Source organism: Salvelinus namaycush, chromosome 21, assembly GCF_016432855.1.
Source record: "Salvelinus namaycush isolate Seneca chromosome 21, SaNama_1.0, whole genome shotgun sequence".
Lineage (NCBI taxonomy): Eukaryota > Metazoa > Chordata > Actinopteri > Salmoniformes > Salmonidae > Salvelinus > Salvelinus namaycush.
In genome coordinates, this window is record NC_052327.1 from 32,803,561 (window position 1) to 32,817,059 (window position 13,499).

The 13,499-nt window shown below is 44.5% G+C and overlaps 1 protein-coding gene across 2 annotated transcripts in view; it reads left to right on the top strand.

Annotated features, from left to right (window-relative positions):
• The window catches only part of LOC120066303 (peptidyl-prolyl cis-trans isomerase FKBP4-like), a 19,984-nt gene extending 13,969 nt beyond the window's left edge, over positions 1–6,015 (top strand). The window contains exons 2-11 of one of the 2 annotated variants that reach the window (XM_039017595.1): positions 1,415–1,559; positions 1,639–1,781; positions 1,887–2,007; positions 2,123–2,279; positions 2,443–2,533; positions 2,706–2,789; positions 3,408–3,593; positions 3,734–3,877; positions 3,993–4,088; positions 4,716–6,015. In XM_039017595.1, the coding sequence (XP_038873523.1) occupies positions 1,415–1,559; positions 1,639–1,781; positions 1,887–2,007; positions 2,123–2,279; positions 2,443–2,533; positions 2,706–2,789; positions 3,408–3,593; positions 3,734–3,877; positions 3,993–4,088; positions 4,716–4,784 (1,236 nt within the window). In that variant the 3' untranslated portion in view covers positions 4,785–6,015. Of the gene's footprint in view, positions 1–1,414; positions 1,560–1,638; positions 1,782–1,886; positions 2,008–2,122; positions 2,280–2,442; positions 2,534–2,705; positions 2,790–3,407; positions 3,594–3,733; positions 3,878–3,992; positions 4,347–4,715 lie in introns of those variants that run through there. The other variant, XM_039017594.1, reaches the window with a different exon arrangement.
• The last annotated feature ends 7,484 nt before the right edge of the window (positions 6,016–13,499 follow it).

A 13,499-nucleotide genomic window follows, 5' to 3' on the forward strand; every position in this document is an offset into this window, starting at 1 on the left:
TTTGATAAAAAAAAACGAATAGCGCTTTTGTTGATAAATGTGAACTAGCAGAGGTCAATGGCAAATTTGAATCATGTATGCTGTCTATATTGCTTGTAATTGATATAAGTCAACATCTTAAGTGTTAAGTATTTTTATGTAAATTGTTATGGCTGAATTGTTCTAAAAACCCGATGTTGTGGGTCCATCAGACCCACGAACATTGGGTGACTAACCCTTGTGTGGTGTTCCATGTTTTTGTTAATCTGAGCCTAGAGAAAAGTATTTGTCCTCAGGCCTGGAGGGAAGCAATAGTAAGCAGCCTTTACTGGTTCTAACAGCAGACTTATATAAGCTTGCTGCCAGCTCTTAGCAAACTGTTGGAAAGAATGGTGTTTGACCAAATACAATGCTATTTCTCAACATGTACTGCACTGACACAAATAACTGATGATTGGTTGAAATAAATTGATAGTAATAAGATTGTGGGAGCTGTACTGTTAGATTTCAGTGTAGCATTTGATATTATTGACCAAAACCTGTTGAGAAAACAATGGTGTTATGGCGTTTCAACCTCTGCCATATCGTGGCTTCAGAGATGTTGATCTAATAGAACTCAAAGGGTTTTCTTTAATGGAAGCTTTTCTAATGTCAAACATGTAAAATGTGGTGTACTGCAGGGCAGTTCTCTAGGCCCTCTACTCTTTTCTATTTTTACCAATGGCCTGGCATTAAACAAAACGTGTGTCCATGTGTGTTGATGATTCAACCATATACACATCAGCAACCACAGCTAATGAAGTCAATGAAACTCTTAAAGAGTTGCAGTCTGTTTTGGAATGGCTGGTCCTGAACATCTCTAAAACGAAGCGCATTGTATTTGGTACAAATCATTCCTTAAGTGCTAGACCTCAGCTGAATCTGGTAATGAATGATGTGGCTGTTGAACAAGTTGAGGAGACTAAATTACTTGGCGTTAGCTTTTCACAGTCCCCAAATCCAAACAAATTCCAGAAAGTGTACAGTATTATATAGAGCCATTATTGCATGGAACTCTTCCATCTCATATTGTTCAAATGAACAGCACACCTGGTTTAAAAAAAACTGATAAAGCAACACCTCACAGCACAACGCCTCTCCCCTATTTGACCTAGATAGTTTGTATGTATTGATATCTAGAGTACGTGTGCCTTTTTTACATAATTAAAAAAAAAAATTGATTAGGTTTTGTCCTTGAGCTGTTGTCTATTTAATGTTCTGTATTATGTTATGGTTTGTGTGGACCCCAGGAAGAGTAGCTGCTGCTTTTGCAACAGCTAATGGGGATCCTAATAAAATACCTAACTCTACCACAGACAGACTATGCCATACACTGCTACAGCACAACTAACCTTCACTGTCGCTCTTTCCCTCTCTCCCTCCCCTACATCTGTAGTTAGTGAAGCAAGAGGGCACAGGGACTGAGCTGCCTATGACGGGGGACAAGGTGTTTGTTCACTATGTTGGCACGCTGCTGGATGGAACTCCATTTGACTCCAGTCGCGAACGAGGAGAGAAGTTCTCCTTTGAGCTGGGCAAAGGTATGTGTGTGTGTGTGTGTGTGTGTGTGTGTTGAAGTACACGCCTTGTGATCAAGACATTTGACCTGTGTGTGTGTAGGTCAGGTAATCAAGGCGTGGGACCTGGGAGTGGCAACTATGAAAGTAGGAGAGATTAGCCAGCTGATGTGTAAACCAGAGTACGCCTACGGCACCGCCGGCAGCCCCCCGAAGATACCCCCCAATGCTATTCTTGTCTTCCAGGTAACCTTCTGTCTGTGAGGGATTAAGTCTGTTTTAGGTAAACATTCGGTGTCAACATTGACGTGTGTGACTGAGTGCTTAAATTGATGTGTGTGTGTGTGTTAGGTGGAGCTGTTTGAGTTTCGAGGTGAGGACATCACTGAGGGAGAGGATGGAGGAATCATCCGTCGCATCATCACTAAGGGAGCCGGATACTCCAAACCTAATGAAGGAGCTGCGGTAGAAGGTACACACACAAACATATCATCATCGTCATCAAAAAGGAACAGGGATATTCCAAACTAAGACCTACTGTACAGGCTACAAGCTCTCACACCTTTCTCGGTCTCTTTCCCCTGCAGTGTGTGTGGAGGGCAGCTGTGAGGGCAAGGTCTTTGACCAGAGGGAGCTGAAGTTTGAGTTGGGAGATGGAAAGAGTTTGGGTCTGCCAAGTGGAGTGGAGAAAGCCCTGACCGCCATGGAACAGGGAGAGGAGTCACTCTTCATCATCAAACCCAAGTAATACACACACACATTAAAAACCTAGTCTACATACTATGTTGTTATTTTGAGAAATTTTGTATGGCTGTGTATGTATGGATTGTGTGGCTGTGTATGTATGGATATCTAATTGTAGTGTGTGTCGATATGAATTTCTAAGTGTGTGTGTGTGTGTGTGTAGGTATGGCTATGGAAACATAGGAAGCAGCAAGTACAGTATTCCTGGTGGAGCTACTCTGCAGTACAAACTCAAACTGACCACCTTCGAGAAGGTATGACCCCTCATCCTTTAGCAATGTGAACCAGAGGGTCCTGTCCAGAGACATGCCTTAGGCATTTTATTCATGACATTTACAAACTGTTTGCCTACTAAGTGTGCCCCAGATGAGTCTGGTGTTTTGAGATGTGATTTGCTGGCTGACTGAAGCATTTCCTATTCCCCAGGCCAAGGAATCCTGGGAGATGAACTCAGCAGAGAAACTGGAGCAGAGCGTCATCATCAAGGAGAAAGGAACACAGTACTTCAAGGTTTAGATTTTAGTCATTTAGCAGATCCAGAGAGACATATAGGAGCAATTAGGATTAAGTACCTTGCTCAAGGGCACATCGACAGGTTCTTAACCGCTAGGCTACCTGTGTGTGGGTGGAGAGAAGTAGCTTCAAGCAGCAGTGCAGTATAACTAGGCAGGTCACTCGTGATACAAGTCAGTATTAGACATCCAGCCTTGTCTGGGGATGTCGGGAGATGATGTGGAAACGCGCTGTTGCCTTTAAATATGTTTTATTTTTGCGGTGGGGTTGGAGGATGGGTTTAAGCGTCTGCCTCTGGTGCAAAAGGTTGCATTTTTGAATCCAGCATCGATGGAAAGTTGTTTTTTAGATTTTTGTTTTAAGCCTATCCCAAACCTTAACCCTTACCTTAGGCATTAACTCCAAATGGCTAACTTTAAGATTTCGGAGATAACCTGAAACACTTTGAAATTTGACGTTTGAACCTGGATGAATGTATAATTCTGAGGTGAGACTGTGTGAGCTTGTTTAGTATAACGTGTGTGTGTGTGTGTGTGTGTGTGTGTGTGTGTGTGTGTGTGTGTGTGTGTGTGTGTGTGTGTGTGTGCGTGTGTGTGTGTGTGTGTGTGTGTGTAGGAAGGGAAGCATCGCCAAGCGTCTGTCCAGTATAAGAGGATTGTGTCATGGCTGGAGAATGAATCAAGTTTGCCTGAGGGGGAGGACCAGAAAGCTAAAGCCCTGCGATTGGCTGCTCACCTCAACCTGGCCATGTGCTTCATCAAGCTTCAGGAACCAAGCTCTGCCTTCGATAACTGTGACAAGGTACACACAGACTCGATTAGGAGACACACACACCTGACCTGACTATCTGAACATATCTGACTTCCTAAATATTCCACCTATTCCACCAAACCTATTCCCCAACTTACTTTTGGTTTCTGCTCTCTCGCGTGTGTGCGAAGGCCCTGGAGCTAGACGAATCCAATGAAAAGGCTCTATTCCGGAGGGGGGAGGCGCTGTTTGCCATGAAGGAGTTTGATAGGGCGAGAGCAGACTTCCAGCGCGTCACCCAACTTTATCCTAGCAACAAGGCCGCCAAGAGCCAGGTACTGTACTAGAATGGTCTTTGTGTGCCCCGTCTAAACTTCCCTCTCCTCTCATCTGGATGTCCATCTCTGCTTGCTCTTTGTCTGATCCGGGGCTCTCTGTCTGCCCTCCCAGGTGGCTATGTGCCAGAAACAGATTAAGGAGCAGCATGAGAAGGACAAGAGGCTCTACGCCAACATGTTCCAGAAGTTCGCAGAGAGAGACGCCAAGGTGAGTCAAACAGCCAACACACTACACATTTCCTGTAGCCACGCTACACTTCCCCTAGCTCCTACAGATTAAACTCTTCCCCTAGCCCCAAGGTGAGTTGAGATGGAATACTGGAGAGACATCAGAACAGATTAACCCACACTTAGCATCATATAAGAAAGCGTTCCACAGGGATGCTGGCCCATGTTGACTCCAATGCTTCCCACAGTTGTCAAGTTATATGGATGTCCTTTGGGTGGTGGACCATTCTTGATACACACGGGAAACTGTTGAGTGTGAAAAACCCAGCAGCATTGCAGTTCTTGACACACTCAAACCAGTGTGCCTGGAAGCTACTACCATACCCTTTTCAAAGGCACTTCAATCTTTTGTCTGGCCCATTCACACTCTGAATGGCACACATACACATTCCATGTCTCAACTGTCTCGAGGCTTAAAAATCCTTCTTTAACCTGTCTCCTTCCCTTCAACTACACAGAAGTGGATTTAACAAGTGACATCAATAAGGGGTCATAGCTTTCACCTTGTTAGCCTATGTTATGGAAAGAGCATGTTCTTAATGTTTTGTATACACAGTGTAAATTACTGTTTTAATGTCTCTCTCTTTGTTTCTGCTGTGATGAACAGAAGGAGGCTGACAAGGGGACGGAGAATGTAGGTGGGATGGATGTAGAGGAGAGTGGAGGACAGGAGTAATGACTACGGGAGAAAGATGTCAGACTGTGTCATGAAGACTTTTAAAACTTCAGACATTCGTGTTTATAAAGAGAGAATGTGTTTGTGATAAGTGTGTGTGTCCATGGCTCAACTATCTCCTGTGTGAGTGTGTCTGCGTGCTATCGTCATGGCAGCTAGCTGGCTGGGTGGGCCTTCTGTAGCTGACTGCACTCAGGAGGTGTGGCTAAAAGGAGTGCCCCCCCATCCCTCTGGTTAGCATGTAGCAGGCTGTCCCTCCACCACTCCCGCTACTCCCCCCCCCCCCTCTACTCATAGAGCTCTTTGCTTAATGGAGTTGGAAGCCCAGTACTGGGTATGCGTATTTGTGTGTGTGTGTGTGTGTGTAAACCCCCCTTTCACCCAGCAAGGGCTAATCCCCAAACCCCCTTCACTTCTCACCACCTTCCAAGGCCAACTGATCAACTCCTGGGGACTGCTTCATGTGTATGTGTGACTGCTTGTCCGCAGACAGTAGCAGCTCCCTCTCTAGCAGCAGTCATGCTAACTAAACGGTTGCTCTCTGCTTCTCAAACGCACTGTATGTTCTTACTCTGGGTTTATGTTCTTCATGGGATGATTACTTCACACCTAGAAGGGTGTGTGTGAAGCAGCTTAAGCCGCTTCTTCTGGTCAGACTGAACCAGTATAAAGCTCAGTCACATTACATATATAGTCTTACTTAGTCTGTCTGCATTCCAAATGACACTCTATACCTTGTAGATCAGGGTTTCCCAAATGTGATCCTGGGGCCCCCAATGTTGCACGTTTTGATTTTCCCCCAACACTACACAGCTGATTCAAAGAATCAAAGCTTGATGATGAGTTGGTTGATTTAATTATCTGTCTGGTGCTAGGGCGGGGGGGGGACCGAGTTTGGGAGACCCTGTTGTAGATGACTCAATATGCCCTACTTTTTGACCAATGGTCAGAGGTGGCTACTAAAGTAGTGCACTATATAGGTAATGGGTGTCATTTGAGATGCAGACTTACTGTAATCTTCTTGCATACAGCATTTCCAGCAGACCTGGCTCTAGGTTCAGCTAAACAAGGTCATGTGAAGCAGAGCAGCTAGGGAGTGACATTGGTCTGGGTTTGGGGTGTCAACTGCATGCTGGTTGGTTGGGGGGGGAGGTCGATCTGATTGGAGCATCACGATTGGTTCTCAGACTGAAGGCTCTAATGACTAATAAATAGAAATTACTCAAACTTTGGTCTGTGTCCTCATTTTTTGTACTTAGGTCACTGTACCTTTTGACCAATCGATTTTGTAGTATACAGTGGAAACAAAAGTCGTTTTTACAAGACTGACAAATTCAAATACAAACTAATTGGGTGAACCAAAAGCAATTCTCCCATTTGAGATAGAATCTACCGATAATGTATGACAAGGAAATTCAAAGACGGTTCCTTGGGACAACCCTAAACCAACTCTTAACCGTTTAAATGGAAACTTCAGTGGGGTGACAACAAATTCAGGTCCCGCCATGCGGGACAAGCACAACTGTTGGGTTTCCTAAAGCTGGTTTGCAACATGGCAGTTGTAGCATGTTTGAAGGGTCTGGCCTCCTGTGTGTGATGTATTTTCTTTTTAAATCCTACAGATAGTAATGATCTGATTAACGGGGCGGCAGGTAGCCTAGTGGTTAGAGCGTTGGACTTGTAACCGAAAGGTTGCAAGATTGAATCCCCAAGCTGACAAGGTAAGAATCTGTTGTTCTGCCCCTGAACAAGGCAGTTAACCCTCTTCCTAGACCGTCATTGAAAATAAGAATTTGTTCTTAACTGACATGCCTAGTTAAAGGTTAAAAAAATGAAAATCTGGTATAATTTTCTCTTTAATCCAGAGCAGTGCTACCCAACCCTCTTCCTGTAGGTTTTTGCTCCAACCCTAATCTAGCACACCTGATTCTAATAATTACCTGGTTGATAAGCTGAATCAGGTCAGTTACAACTGGGGTTGGAGAAAAACCTACAGGAGGGTAGCTCTCCAAGAACAAGGTTGGAGAGCCCTGATCCAGAGCCAGATAAATCAGTATGCGTGGCCCATGCAGAGCTCAAACCTGCCACCCTCTTCTGTAAACCAGCTATCTGAACCAGATCTGGATCGACATGATCCTAGATCAGACCAGAGTTGTTGAAGTTATTGTTCTGTTAACTATGGATATGAACCCACCACAAACAGGAACTAGGCTAACTCGGTTCACTAGACATTTGTGTTCAGTTGGTGGTGGGTCAGTAGTACTGACCATCAGCTGAACTTGTCTCTCCTTTCACCTGCATGGCTGCTTAGGTGGCCATGACATTATCAGGTGGCTCTACTTCCTGTTTCCTTCACATACAACTGTGTCCTGGTTTCCATCTCATTGAATAAGTAAACATATGAAGGTCACATGCTGTGGCTGGAGATAAAAGAGGAAAACAAGACCGGTGAAAGTAACATGATGGATGCATAGCTTATATCAGATTTTTGCTTCACCTGTAGTTCTTTGCTATCAATGTAAAAGAGGACAGGTTCCTACGGAATTAATTCAATATTGTAGCTACTTCAGTTATGGTTTTTATTTTCTATATGCTCTTATAACCTTGTATACAAGGACTTCTGTATGAAGACTTAAAGACGGCCTATCCAAGGCTTGAACGTCGGATTTGTCTCCCCATTGCAGGGTCACTGCTGGGTAACACACACACTGGGTTACTGGGCGCCAAGGCAGGGCCATCCGCAGTGTCATCTTACAGACACTGACTCTTCTGATGAACACAGGCTGCCACACACTCTGACATAAGCTATTCAATCCCTAGCGATAGAGCTGCCAGCCTGCCACATTGTTTGACTATGACAACAAAACACTGAACAGGACCAGGCGTGATGCTTCCGGATATATTGACTTGACCATACAATAACTTCTCCACTGGCAGTGGTCGAAAAAGCACCAAATGGTAATACTTGAGTAAAGATACCTTAATAGATAATGACTCAACTGAAAGTCACCCAGTAAAATACTATGTGAGTAAAAGTAAATGTAATTGCAAAAATATACCTAAGTATCAAAGTATAAGTCATGTCAAAGTGCTTATATTAAGCAAACCAGACAGCACAATTGTCTTTTTATTTTTTTTACAGCTAGCCAGGGGCACACTCCAACACTCAGACATAATTTACAAATGACGCATTTGACTTTAATGAGTCCGCCAGATCAGAAGCAGTAGGGATGCCCAGGGATGTTCTCTTGATAAGTGCGTGAATTTCCGTGAGCAAGGCCTTTAAACAGGTCAACATTCACAGGACCAGACGGACTACCAGGATGTGTACTCAGAGCATGCACTGACCAACTGGCAAGTGTCTTCACTGACATTTTCAACCTGTGCCTGACCAAGTCTGCAATACCTACGTGTTTCAAGCAGACCACCATAGTCCCTGTGCCCAAAAAAGCAAAGGTAACCTGCCTAAATGACTACCGCCTCGTAGCACTCACGTCAGTAGCCATGAAGTTCTTTGAAAGGCTGGTCATGGATCACATCAACACCATCATCCCGGAAACCCTAGACCCACTCCAATTCGCATACTGTCCCAACAGATCCACAGATGACACAATCTCAATTAAACTCCACACTGCCCTTTCCCATCTGGACCAAAGGAATACCTATGTGAGAATTTTGTTCATTGACTACAGCTCAGCATTCACCATATTGCCCACAAAGCTCATCACTACGCCAAGGACCCTGGGACTAAACACCTACCTCTGCAACTGGATCATGGACTTCCTGACGGGCCACCCTCAGGTGGTAAAGGTAGGCAACAACACATCTGCCATGCTGATCCTCAACACGGGGTCCCCTCAGGGGTGCATGCTTAGTCCCCTCCTGTTCACCCACGACTGCATGGCCAAGCACGACTCCAACACCATCATTAAGTTTGCTGACAACACAGTGGTAGGCCTGATCGCCGACAACGATGAGACAGCTTATAGGCAGGACGTCAGAGACCTGGCAATGTGGTGCCAGGACAACAACCTCTCCTTCAACGTGAGCAAGACAAAGGAGATGATCGTGGACTACAGGAAAAGAAGGTCCGAACACGCCCCCATTCACCTCGATGGGGCTGTAGTTGAGCGGGTCGAGAGTTTCAAGATCCTTGGTGTCCACATCACCAACAAACTATCATGGTCCAATCACACCCAAAAAGTCGGGAAGAGGGCACGACAATGCCTTTTCCCCCTCAGAAGACTGAAAAGAGGCCTCCCGGGTGGCGCAGTGGTCTAAGGCTAGCTGTGCCACCAGAGATTCTGGGTTCGAGCCCAGGCTCTGTCGCAGCTGGCTGCGATCGGGAGGTCCATGGGGCGACGCACAATTGGGCCAGCATCGTCCATGTTAGGGAGGGTTTGGCAGGCAGGGATATCCTTGTCTCATCGCGCACTAGCGACTCCTGTGGCGGGCCGGGCGCAGTGCACGCTGACCAGGTTGCCAGGTGTACGGAGTTTCCTCTGACACATTGGTGAGGCTGGCTTCCGGGTTGGGTGTGCATTGTGTCAAGAAGCAGTGCGGCTAGGTTGGGTTGTGTTTCGGAGGACGCATGGCTCTCGACCTTCGCCTCTCCCGAGTCCGTACGGGAGTTGCAGCGATGAGAAAAGACTAACTACTACCAATTGGATACCACGAAATTGGGGAGAAAAAAGGATAGATTTGGCATAGGTCCCCAGAACCTCAAACATTTCTACAGCTGCAACATCGAGAGCATCCTGACCGGTTGCATCACCGCCGGGTATGGCAACTTCTCGGCATCCAACTGTAAGGCGCCACAGAGGGTAGTGCGTACGGCCCAGTACATCACTTCCTGCCATCCAGGACCTATATACTAGGCGGTTTCAGAGGAAGGCCCAAAAATTGTCAAAGACTCGTCACCCAAGTCATACACTGTTCTTTCTGCTGGTGCACGGCAAGCGGTACCAGAGCGCTAAATCTAGGTCCAAAAGACAGCTTCTACCCCCAAGACTGTTGAACAATTAATCAAAATGGCTATTTGCAGTACTTTTGTTTTTACACTGCTGCTACTCGCTGTTTATTATCTATGCATAGTCACTTTACCCTTATCTACATGTACAAATTACCTCGACTAACCTGTACCCCTACACAATGACTCAGAACCGGTACCCCTGTATATAGCCTCCTTATTGTTATTTTATTGTGTTTCTTTTCTTTAGTTTATTTAGTAAATATTTTCTTAACTCTATTTTCTCAAAACTGCATTGTTGGTTAATAAGGGCTTGTAAGTATGCATTTCATGGTAAGGTCTACTGTACCTGTTGTATTCGGCGCATGTGACAAAATTGGGAAATGTTTCTATCCTGCTTAGCATACAAAAAGTACTTTTGCGTGTCAAGGAAAATATATGCAGTAAAAAGTACATTATTTTCTTCAGAAATGTAGTGAAGTAAACGTAAAAGTTGTCAAAAATATGAAAAGTACAGATACCCCCAAAAAACTACTTTAACAGCACTTGAAAGTATTTTTACTTCAGTACTTTACACCACTGTCCACTTGTATGGCAAATATTCAGATATAAAGGAGGGTCAGTCTTTAGCCTACACTCTCACAAACATACAACACACTCACTCTCTCTCTCTGCTAGACTAACAAAAGGTTTGAAAAGAAACAGATCAGAATCAAGATCATGTCAGATGTAATCTCTGTAAAAGTATTTGCTCTCGTGATAAAAACACATAGGCCTATGTCCTTAATCTCCCTAACCAGGTAAAACTAGTTTAACATTTTGAACATATACTTTATGGAAAATACATGTTTCTGAAGACGCACCATGCTTGCTGCCTTGTTGACAATATAATTAGGTGGCACAGATTACAACCCGGAGCATCGTAATCGAATCCCCTCATTGGTTGGTAGGTTAAGCGATTAAACCAATCATTTCCCACAACACATTCCCCCGAACCTTCCCCCAAATCACTGCACACCATAAGCACAGAGCCACGCCTTGCAGTCGTGTGATTGGCTAAAATTGTCAAACATTACTCACTAAAGCCAATTTTGAATAGGTTTATGCTGCGTTGATAAGATTGGGAAGGTGGTCATTACCAGTTGTGAAGTCGTAAGTACCAGTTGGTTGCATTAACATGCTTTGAACTCATTGAGAAACGCTAATGGCCAACAAGCTGCATCAACCATAAACTAAAAGTAAATCTATGATGCTTGTAAATACATTATAGTGTTCAAGAACCATATTAGATTACTTTTTATAAATCATATTTTGTTGTTGCATTTAACTCCCGAAAATGCTGTTATCGAAGTCATTATCTTCGTAGGTGACGTCAGAGGTCCGCATGTGGGAGGAGTCGGAGCGCAGTGATAAGAGCTTCCCACTAGTAATTACCAGCTATAAGAGCGTCCATTAGTTTTTTCCCAGGCGTATGAGTAAATACCATATTCTCACTTGTTTCTGAACGCAGCATTATATGCGCAATAGACTGGGGAGGAGGTTATGGTGGATGTATATCACACTGTGGGTTTACACTCATATGCTGCGTTGTTATGCTTGTTGGACATTTCCGACTTGCTATATGGTTGTATTTACACACGTGCCGTGTCCAACCAGTTAGCAAGTCAGACATGTTCCGACTGGCACTTGAACGCGGCATAGGAAACTCGGAAATGTCCGAATTGCTGATTCGTTGAACATGGCACGTGTATAACTACCGCCAGTTAGCAAGTCGGAAAATTACACACCTGGTCCCAACATTGATGGCGTATGTCGTGCATCGAGAGATAACTGGGGAGAACGGATTCAGTTCAGTCAGTCGTCCTAAATAGATATTTTATGCTAGTGGCTAGAAACGTGTCTGCCGAAGTTGATACTTGGGAGTGTTCAGAATCATTCCATTTTTTATCGGACTACAAAAGCAGTAAATGCGCATTAGTTGTCACCCTGGGCTGGTATTAAATGTTTTGCCCTAGCACTACATATCTGCTTCAAATAATCAAAGTTTGATGATGAGTTGGTTATTTAAATCAGGTGTGTTGTGCTAGGGGGGCGCAGTTACTCATCGGGAGCGAAGGATACAACCCGCATGTTGTGTTGCTGGCTTGCAGCGCCAATTCTCTCCATTGAGCAGACTGTATCAATGTGACATCCAGATGGTTCTATACTACCAATATTACCAATGATTTCTCGAAATATAATCAAGTGGGATGGAACAAATTATCCACGTTAGCTACCGCCAGCGACATGTGATACAGCTGTCCTGTGAAGCAAGTGCAATTGCTGCCCAGTGAGAAGCAACAGTCGGAATCACATCGATATAGCCAGCAGATCCCCACTTGCTTACAGCTGCACTATGGTCAGACTAGCGCTTGATCATGAATCTCAGTTCCATTACATTACACACAAGATTAATTGGATGAAGGTTTCTTCTGTCGGGGGAATTTTAAGATCCCAAATGATCGGTCTGAACGTTAACATGCATCGCTTGCAGTACGGTTTTGGAAGCATAGAGACCTTATCTTTCTTATCAGTGAGAAATAATCTTCAAAAAACAAAAGCTTAAATTGATACACACCTTGTTAGGGTTAGTGTTACCACACAGCCATATCTCCATATTACAGCACTTGTTTACGGAGAACTAGGGGTGAAAGTAAGCTGGTCCAGTGTGGTGTCCCAGCAAAATAAATAGTGGGGGTACCCTGTATTGGTAAAATGTGAGCCTATTACAATTAACACAAAATGCCAGAAAACTATAGGCTATTACAGCATTATTTAACAGCCACATAAAAAATTGCTAATTGACTTGAAACCAGGTGGTGGCTCCAAATTGCATTGTGGTTAGACAAGAACACGTACATTTTGCCAAGGCTGAGACCGAGGTGCCTCAGACAGCATTGAATGCATCAATTCAGGCTAGTAGTGGAGACAGTAGTGGAGAGGGTGGAGAGATTTAAGTTCCTCGGCGTACACATCACAGACAAACTGAAATGGTTCACCCACACAGACAGCGTGGTGAAGAAGGCGCAGCAGCGCCTCTTCAACCTCAGGAGGATGAAGAAATTCGGGTTGTCACCAAAAACACTCACAAACTTTTACAGATGCACAATCGAGAGCATCCTGACGGGCTGTATCACCGCCTGGTACGGCAGCTGGTCCGCCCATAACCGTAAGGCTCTCCAGAGGGTAGTGAGGTCTGCACAACACATCACCGGGTGCAAACTACCTGCCCTCCAGGACACCTACACCACCCGATGTCACAGGAAGGCCAAAAAGATCATCAAGGGCAACAACCACCTGAGCCACTGCCTGTTCACCCCGCTATCATCCAGAAGGCAAGGTCAGTACAGGTGCATCAAAGCGGGGCCCGAGAGACTGAAAAACAGCTTCTATCTCAAGGCCATCAGACTGTTAAACAGCCACCACTAACATTGAGTGGCTGCTGCCAACATACTGACTCCATTCCAGCCACTTTAATAATGGAAAATTGATGTAATCAATTTACCACTAGCAACTTTATATTATTTAATGTTTACTTACCCTACATTACTCATCTCATATGTATATACTATACCATCTACTGCATCTTGCCATCTTGATGTAATTAAATGTATCACTAGCCACTTTAAACAATGCCACTTTATATAACGTTCTCATACCCTACATTACTCATCTCATATGTATATATGAGTCTTGCCATCTTGATG